This window comes from Alexandromys fortis, unplaced genomic scaffold, assembly GCF_014885135.2.
Source record: "Alexandromys fortis isolate MF-2015 unplaced genomic scaffold, M_Fortis_MF-2015_v1.1 scaffold_31, whole genome shotgun sequence".
Taxonomy (NCBI): Eukaryota; Metazoa; Chordata; class Mammalia; order Rodentia; family Cricetidae; genus Alexandromys; species Alexandromys fortis.
This window is the reverse complement of record NW_026067974.1, coordinates 13,205,879-13,215,307: the sequence shown is the minus strand read 5'-3', so window position 1 is coordinate 13,215,307 and position 9,429 is coordinate 13,205,879. Positions and strand designations below refer to the sequence as shown.

At 45.0% G+C, this 9,429-nt stretch overlaps 1 protein-coding gene and 1 pseudogene across 1 annotated transcript in view; one reads left to right on the top strand and one right to left on the bottom strand.

The window, feature by feature from the left end:
• Positions 1 to 1,305: 1,305 nt before the first annotated feature.
• On the bottom strand, positions 1,306 to 4,131 carry LOC126510147 (protein FAM50A-like; annotated as a pseudogene).
• A 3,376-nt stretch (positions 4,132 to 7,507) lies between these two features.
• The window catches only part of Becn1 (beclin 1), a 14,537-nt gene continuing 12,615 nt past the window's right edge, over positions 7,508 to 9,429 (top strand). Inside the window, exons 1-2 of the mRNA XM_050156506.1 lie at positions 7,508 to 7,666; positions 7,941 to 8,069. Of these exons, the coding sequence (XP_050012463.1) occupies positions 7,943 to 8,069 (127 nt within the window). The 5' untranslated portion in view covers positions 7,508 to 7,666; positions 7,941 to 7,942. The remainder of the gene's footprint in view (positions 7,667 to 7,940; positions 8,070 to 9,429) is intronic.

Genomic DNA, 9,429 nt, shown 5'->3' with positions numbered 1-9,429 from the left:
CTGGTAAGCCAGCTCATGGGCTACACAGAATATTAGAAATGGGTTAGAACAATATGTAAGAGCTAGCCAATAAGAAACTGGTCCTAGCCAGGCCAGGCAGTGTTTGAAAGAATACAGTTTCCGTGTAATTATTTCTGGGTATAAACTAGCCATGCGGGTGGCTGGGTGCAGGGGACGCAGCCCTGCCGCTCCTATTTCAACACATGCCTGTAGGGGATTTAATTAGAAATTGATGTGGGGGTGTTGCTTTGAACAAAATCTCAGCCTTTCAATTTTACCAATAAAGACTAGGGTATTATGATATTTTATTCATGTTTTATTTATCTTTTTTATTTTATTTTTTTTTCTAGACAGGGTTTCTCTGTGGCTTTGGAGCCTGTCCTGGAACTAGCTCTGTAGACCAGGCTGGTCTCGAACTCACAGAGATCTGCCTGCTATGTTTTAATAAGTAAAGCTTGCCTGAAGATCAGAGGGTAAAACTAAGCCAATAGAGGCCAGGCAGTGGTGTCACAGACCTTTAAACCCAGGATTTGGGAGACAGAGGTAGATGGATCTCTGTGAGTTCAAGGCCACCATAGGCTACACAAGATCAGTGCAGAAGCAGATCCAGGAGGTAGCAGCTCACAGCTTTAATCCCAGTACTAGGGAGTCAGACTCCTTTAATCCCAGCACTAAAGGGGAATAAAACAGGAGGAGACAGAGGCTCAGGGCTCAGTCTGCAGTTGTCCAGCCTTGGTAGAGGTAAGATTTCTCTAGTAGCTTGGCTGTTTTGCTTTTCTGATTTTCAGGTTGAACCCCAATATCTGTTTCTGGATTTGTATTATTTGTGCTACACTAGGGAGCCAGATGCTGGGGTGAAAGGCTGCTAGCTCAGAAAGGCAGAGAAAGCACTCAGCTGACCTTTCTCCTTCTCAGAAGTCCCAGAAGCCACCTCCTCCTAAGCCATTTCAAACAAGACTCCCCAAACTCAATGTCCCTCCCTCCTACTTCCTGTGTGTCTTTCTATCCATCCTCCCGACTCCCTCCTACTCTCCATAGGTTTTTTTCTTAATAATCTTATGTTCTTTTCCTGTCAACATTGGTTGACTTCTTTACCTATGTTTGACTTTATTTAATCCTATTTACAATACTCAAGCAGAAAACTCTTGGGTTCAAGGTGTGTGCTACGGCTGAGCCACACCACAACTAGAAACAGGTTTTTTCAGTAAACAACACAATCTCGGGGTTCAGTGTAATCAAATATCCTGCAACATTTCCCTCCTTTTACTCCCCCCCCCCCCCCCCCCCCCCCCCCCCGGCTCCAACATGTGTACTTCTTTATTGTAAAAGAGAAAAAGCAGTAATGACAACATTAGGGCCAGGGAATAGCAACTAACATCCTCCCAGAGTGCTCCGGCACAATCCCAGGGAATGTAGGCATCTGAAGTCCTGGAGACAGATACAGGGGACACTCTGGGCAAAGCCAAGGTCACACCACTTCTGGACGATCACCCGAAGGTGTACTTGTCCCATTTCTTCTCTGGGTCATAGGGCTCCAGGCGACTGGCAGGAAAGAAGTGCTTGTTCCTCCCATACCAGCTCCTCAGCACCACCTTGCCTGCGTGGGACTCGTCCTTCTCTACGGTGGCATCACTGAGCAGTCATAGAAGCTGTGGTGGTGGGGATTAAGTCCTCCTTGATCTACAGGAGCTGCTCCACCCCTGCCGACCTGAGCTCACTTAAGTCTCCCCGCAGGATCTCGAGTGCTTTCGGCAGGAACTGCTGCTTTGTGTTGCCTTTCTTCATCTTAACTGTGCGCCGGTGTCCAGAGCCATCTCAGTAACTAAGGGTGATTTCAATTTCTTCACTCTGGATTTTCTCCTGCTTGGCTTCCCACTCCTGACACAGCTCTTCTCGAAGCTGGTTCTCCTCCTCCTCCCAGTCCTGGTCAGGCAAGAAGTTTGAGTCCACATCAGGGTTCTTCCCCAATTTCTTTCTTTTTTTTTAAATTTTTTTAAGCTTTATTTATTAATTACGTATACAGTGTTCTGTCTGTATGTCTGCAGGCCAGAAGAGGGCACCAGATCTCATTATAGATGGTTGTGAGCCACCATGTGGTTGCTGGGAATTGAACGCAGGACCTCAGGAAGAGCAGTCAGTGCTCTTAACCTCTGAGCCATCTCTCCAGCCCCTGCCCCAATTTCTTTTTCTTTGTGGTGACCTTGTCCCTCTCCAGTTCCTCCTCTTACTTAGACACCTCCACCTCCTCTTCTTCCTCCAAGGTGAAGGTCAGGCTAGAGATCTTCCACTTGGCCTCCTTCCCTCGCAACTTCTCTAGCTTCAGCTGTAGCTCCTTGGACGGTTCCTTTTTTGCCAGCTGCTTCTCTCGCTCCTTCACCAGTGCCTTCTGTTTGGCCTTCATGTCATCCAGGGTCACGAGACCCACAGCTCTGCTTCCACAGCATTATGTGTACAGAAAACTTATCAATGCTGGATTTCATTTTCTTCTCCTCTGCAATCCTCTGCTCCGTCTGCTCTACTTGCCCACGCCGTTTCTCTCCCTTTTCTTCCTCAGGTGCATGGTGTGGCCTGTTGCCCTTGCTGTGCCCTTCGCTTGAGGCGCCCTTGTACTGAGCCATAGTGGCTGTGGGGATGCTGGCGGTGGAGACGTCAGCTAGAAGGAGTCTGGTGGTGGCGGTTTAGCCAACTGACCTCCCTCCTCTTATCTAAGTAGGAAGGAAAGGTTTTAACTATTTACAATAATGGAGCTATTTCTGTCGAGCTTTCCACTGTGACCAGCTTGGTTGTATGTGGCAGTTTTAGGACTAAGAATCTCTGAGTTTACTCTATTCTTTTAAAGGTATAGTAAAAAAAAAAAAAGCAGTCTTTTAAATCAATCACTATAACAGGTAATAAAGAAGGCAAGGGAATTCCAGACTGTAAAGAATCCATTGACTGAATCATCTTATTTATGGCTCTCAAATCTGTTAACATTCTCCATTTTCCAGATTTCTTTTTAATGGCAAAAATAGAAGAAACCCAAGGACTGGTCAGTTCTTCAGTATGTTGAGCATTTAGCTGCTCCAGTTCCAGCTGTTCTAGTGCCTATAATTTTTCTGATGTCAAAGGCCAGGGTTCTGCCCACAGCAGTTAATCATTTTAAAGGTGGGGCAGTTGGGAACCTTGAAAGGACAGCAGCAACGGCTGTTGTGTCCTGTTTACTTAACAACCTGAACAGTCTGGGGCTGTTTTTTTTTTTTTTTTTTTTTGACAGGGTTTCTCTGTAGCTTTGAAGTCTGTCCTGGAACTAGCTCTGTAGACCAGGCTGGCCTCGAACTCACCGAGACCCGTCTCCCTCTGCCTCCCGGGTGCTGAGATGAAAGGCACATGCCACCACTGGCCAGTTCTGTGACTATTCTTGATAATACCTTTTACTATTTTTCTCAGAAGCATTCTTTATTTTATGGTTTGTTTCTGAGATTGGAGGAATGTTAATCTGTGTTTTCCATTGGTGCAGGAAATCACATTCCCATAAATTCATGACTATATGAGCCACATACAGCTTTAATTTTCCTTTTGTTCCTCTGGCTCTATAAACTCAACCCATCTCACACTTTGTTTTATCTAGATGGAAGTTTCTCTGTTCCACCCAGTCCCACAGCCATTCAGCCCCAAAGAAACACACTGAGGCTGATATAAAGTATAAACTGGTTGGCCTATTAGCTCAGGCTTATTTTTAACTAGCTCTTACAACTTAAATTAACCTATAGATCCTATCTATGTTAGTCACGTGGCTTGGTACCTTTTCTCAGAAAGGCATATCATCTTGCTTCCTCTGTGCCTGACTGGTGACTGACTCTCTGCCTTTTCTCTTCCCAGAATTCTTTTAGTCTGGTTGCCCCACCTATACTTCCTGCCTGGCTACTGCTTTATTAAACTAATAGGAGTGACAAATCTTTACAGTGTACAAAAGGATTATCCCACAGCAGTTTTACCTAAGATAAAGTTCCAATCCCTAGAAGTTAAATATTTACCTGCTGAAGAGGCCAATCTGGATACCAAGTTTTGGGTGAAATTGTTATATCTACTCCTATGCCAACTAAACCTTCAATTTCAACGCCATTTATTTGATCTCTGATCATTTATAGCAGTTTGCCAAAATACTTATTTTCTGGCCTCTTCTGAATTTTTTATTTATTTATTTATTTATTTATTTATTTATTTATTTATTTATTTATTATGTATACAATGTTCTGTCTGTGTGTATTCCTGAAAGCCAGAAGAGGGCACCAGACCTCATTACAGATGGTTGTGAGCCACCATGTGGTTGCTGGGAATTGAACTCAGGACCTTTGGAAGAGCAGGCAATGCTCTTAACCACTGAGCCATCTCTCCAGCCCTCTCCTGGATTTTTTTAAGCTACTGAGGCCTTTGTTACATCCAGAGCAGTGTTTTCTTGTTGTTGTTTTTCTGAGACAGTGTTTCTCTGTATAACAGCTCTACTAACTACCCTGGAACTAGCTCTTGTAGACCAGGTTGGCCTTGAACTCAGAGAGTCACAGGCCTCTGCCTCCCAAATGCTGAAATTAAAGGTGAGCACCACCACCGCCTCTGAGGGCCATTCTTATTCAACCACCACAGGGATCTACCTGCTGCATTCGCCAAAACTCAGTCCACAGAAAAGATATGATTTGGGGCTGGAGAGATGGCTCAGAGGTTAAGAGCATTGCCTGATCTACCAAAGGTCCTGAGTTTAATTCCCAGCAACCACATGGTGGCTCACAACCATCTGTAATGAGGTCTGCTGTCCTCTTCTAGCAGGCATATATGCAAACAGAATATTGTATCCATAATAAATAAATAAATATTAAAAAAATAAAAATAAATAAATACATATTTTAAAAAAAGATATGATTTCCAAACTATATTCACTGTCTTCTGGGCAGAAAACATCCAACCCATTACACCTACCATTGTCCAAAATGATCTTGTTTACATGTCTGTTTGTCTAATTTCCATTAGAGCAGCTTACTCCTGTGTCCTCCCAGATGTAGAGTAGTGATGGGCACATAGTAGGTCTTTCCATCAATATAGGGAATATTTATTCTCATGGGATATAATGGCTATCAAAGACTTTCCCAGCAGAACACTGGGCATTTTCTATGTGCCAGGTCTTGCTGCTCCTGGTTTTCACCTCTATCAACTATTTTTATCCCTACAATGCTCTGTGAGTTGTAGACTATTGTATAATATCTTATTTAACAAGTGAGATTTCAAAACAAGGCACAGAGAAGTTGTTCCAGGCCCCAGGGTTGGTGTACAGAAACAAGCAATTTTGAGGCCCTGTGGTGTGGCTGTACAACTGCTTGAGCCCTTACCTCTCTAGAAGCTGGCTAATTTTCTATGCTTTCTGATGGCAGCCAAGCAGGAAGACATAAAAGACTTTAAACAGCCACACCAGGCCTAAGCGGGAATTCTTTGGGTATGATTCCATCTCTAGAGGGAGTAGGGTCTTATGCGGAAGGACTTGAAAAGAAAAAGGTGTGTGAAGACGTCTCTAGTTAGGAGGAGAAAATCAAGGAATTCCACTTATCCAGAACCAATCACAGGAGGGCCACACCCTTTTGAAATAAAAGAAAAGCACTTCTGGAAATCAGAATAACTTGGTCCTTTCCAAGGGTCTAATCATTTGTTTGTTTTCAGTTTTTCAAGTCTGAGTTTCTCTGTGGGTAGCCTTGGCCCTCCTGGAACTGTAGACCAGGCTGGCCTTGAACTCACAGAAATCCATCTGCTTCTGCCTCCCAAGTGTTGGAACCGAAGGCGTGCACCACCACTCCCCAACTTTCTTTTTGAGTTTGAAAGACTTATTTTGACCAGACAAGCACTTAGAAGCTCTTAGTCAGGCGGTGGTGGCACAGGTCTTTAATCCCAGCACTTGCCAGGCAGAGGCTGGCGGGTCTTTGAGTTCAAGAGCTAGTTCCAAGACAGGCTCCAAAGCCACAGAGAAACCCTGTCTCAAAAACCTAAATAAATAAATAAATAAATAAATAAATAAATAAGAAGCTCTCAGCAAGGACAGCATATATCTCTTGGTAATCTGTCCTTGGTGTTTAAAAATTAAAATACTAAACATTTACTTACCTTTACTGTCTTTCTTTCTCACTAGAATAAAGCTCTGGAGGCATTAATAGCTGTCTTTTTGTTGCTGCTAAATCTTCAATGCCTCAGATACTCCTGAGCACATGGCAAGTCCTCAATAACTTTGTTGAGTGAATAAATTTTCACACCTAGGCGTTTATTTCATTCTCTTTAATAGTTACATAGTTTCAATTGAATAAGTTATCCTACAATTTATTTAAACAATCCCATTCTTTTTTAAAATATTTTTTTAAAAGAAAAAGGAGCTGAGACTTGTCTCAGTGACTAAAAGGGCACAGTGGTTTTCCAGAGAAAACCATCTGTGTTGTCTTCCCAGTACAAGGCAGCTCTCAATTCCTGTAACCCCAGCTCCTGGGGAGCCACACCCTCTTCTGGTCTCCCTTCACACCTGCAGTTCCTCACCATTGATTTTTTTTTTTTAGACCAGTTTCTCTCCAGAGCCCTGGCTGTCCTTGAACTCACTTTGAGGGCCAGGCTGGCCTTGAGCTCCCAGAGACCCACCTGCCTCTGCTCGCCAAGTGCTGGGATGGGATGAAAGACCATTTTTATCCCATACTAAATGTGTCTGTATCCTTAGTGTATTTTTCAACTTTGTTCTGGTTCATTGACCCATTTATTACTGCACCAACACAAAAACGTGACTATATCTGTCTCTGTTGGATGGGAGGGTCTGTTTGGCTTTACCAGGGAGCCACATCTCAGTTCCCCCAAATGATTTAGCTTTATAATTTTATAAGATTTACCCAAATCTGGAAGTGCTGAATATTTCCTAATTAATAATTATTTAGCCGGGCGGTGGTGGCACACGCCTTTCATGCCAACACTCGAGAGGCAGAAGCAGGCCGATCTTATGAGTTCGAAGCCAGCCTGGTCTACAGAGCTGGTTCCAGACAGCAAGGGCTGTTACACAGAGAAACCCTGTCTCGAAAAACAAAACAAAATTAAAAAAAAAAAAAACTTGTATGATCTCCAAAAATAGGATGCCCAATCCTTTACCACTATCACCTTTTTAATTTACATGTTCATTTTATTGTATACATACATACATACATACATACATACATACATACACACACAAACAATAAAATTTACCAGCCCGCCAAACGCACTCCCTCAGAGGGGCTTGAAAGATAGCTTGAATCTCCCAAAAAGACACTTTCAAAACTGACACCAGGGGAGTAATGAAAGTGGCTCCACTCGGAAGTAACACGTCTAAATCTCTAGGACCTTCTCAATCAGAAGCGAGCATGGGTATCTTTAGCACACCTGCCGGCACAGGCTGCGCTTCCCCTTTCAGCCTCTAGATGGCGCCCCGAGCCGGGTAAGCAGGGATCTGGACCAGGGGTCCTTGCGTCAGCAGCCGTCAAGACGTCACGTCTGGTCCCGGGCGGAAGTCTTCAGCTAGCCGACCGGGAAGTAGCTGAAGACCGGGCGATGGGAACTCTGGAGGTCTCGCTCTGGGGCGGACCCGAGGCCACCGTGCCCCCGCGGTAGAACGAACCTGGGCGGCGGGCTCTGTGGTCTTGAGGTGAAGAGCGTCGGGGCCTGAAATGAAAACTTAGAAAGAAGCCTGGGAACCCTGACAGCCACTTTAATGGCCCCTTTCCCCGCCCGGGAGTCCCTACTGCTTTAGGCTGGCTCTGCCCCGGAAGCCGGTTCCGTTGGTGTCATCCCACTCCCAGAGGGAAAGGCGCGGACCGGGATTTTCCTCTTCACCTCCACCACCAGGGCAGAGGGTAGTCTCGGGCTCGAGGTTCAAGGGCGCCGGTTCTTCTTAACGCGTTTCCTCTTGGCTGCTGCAGGCATGGAGGGGTCGAAGGCGTCCGGCAGCACGATGCAGGTGAGCTTCGTGTGCCAGCGCTGCAGCCAGCCTCTGAAACTGGACACGAGCTTCAAGATCCTGGACCGGGTCACCATCCAGGAACTTACAGGTCAGCGGGACCGGTGGAAAGCGGGTGGTAAGAGTGCGGGAAATGGGCAACTTTAGAGACATTGGTCTTGTGGTGGCAGTCTCTGGTTTTCGGTTTCCTCATCAGGGGTCTAGAGTTCTGACATTGTCTCCAGAGTAGAAACATATCCACATATACCAAACAGAATTGCTTGAGGACGTACAGTGTACCGGATGCAGTCCATGTATTGTTTCATTTAGTCCCTGTAACAGTCCCCGTGGAAACCAGGCATGGTGACTCACATCCCATAATTGCAGCACTCAGGGGGACTGAAGCAGGAGCTGCCTCAAGTTCTAGGCAAGCTTGGGCTACAGAATGAGAGACCCTGTTTCCATGGTCGCATCCTTTTACGGGTGAAGAATGGAGGGTTAGAGAGGTCACGTGATTTGGACTTCTGAGGTCCGCCTCAGTGTAGTCTCCCAGCATGAGGAAGTGCACGAGGTGAACAGGGAATTTAAACAAGCCCACAGACCTGGCGGAAGGCTTTGTTGTGTTTCTCTATTTCTTGCTTTATTTTTTTCATTATTGCTGTTAATTTATGTGTATGGGTGTTTTGCTTACACATATGTCTCTCTCCACCACATGAATGCCTTATGCCTGAAGAGACCAGAAGAGGGTGTTGGATCTCCAAGCTGGAGTTCTTGTGGTTGTGAGCAGCCTGTGGGTGTTGGGAATGGAACCCAGATTCTCTGCAAGAGCAACAAGTGCTCTAAACTGCTTAAATGATCTGCTCAACCTGTTTCTTTTATTTAAAAACATTTTATTTTGTCTCCCTGTGTAGCCATTGACTGGTCTCAGACTCATATTGTCCTGCCGAGCCCCCTGCGTTCTGGGGCTAAACACATGCACCCCCACACCAGGCTTATTTTTCTCATTTTTAAAGGTAAATTGTTGTGCATTGAACGTATAAAAAAGGTAAAGACAGGGCCCACCCTTCATCTCCAAGTGTTGGAGTAAAGGCATGTGTCACCATGTCTTACATATTTTTTAACTTTTTAAATCCTGATGTATTTGTGGGGCACCATTTGATGTTTGACTACACGTTTAATATTCAAGTCAGGGTTTCCTTGAGGTAAAAATGTTCCTAATTTTCCCTTCTGACCTTTTGGGGCTGTGTGGTGATTATTGCTACCCATAGTCACACTACACAGTAGAACTCCGGAACCTGTTTCTCCTCCCTACCTGGCCCATTGGCCTTTACCCATCTCCCTTCACCTGCAGCCCCTGATAACCACCATTTTGCTCTCGGTGTAAATGAGATGAACCGCATAGGAATGAGCTCATTCACTGCTTGCTTTTCTGTGCCTGGAGAATTTCTTTTTTTTTTTTTTTTTTTGTTTTT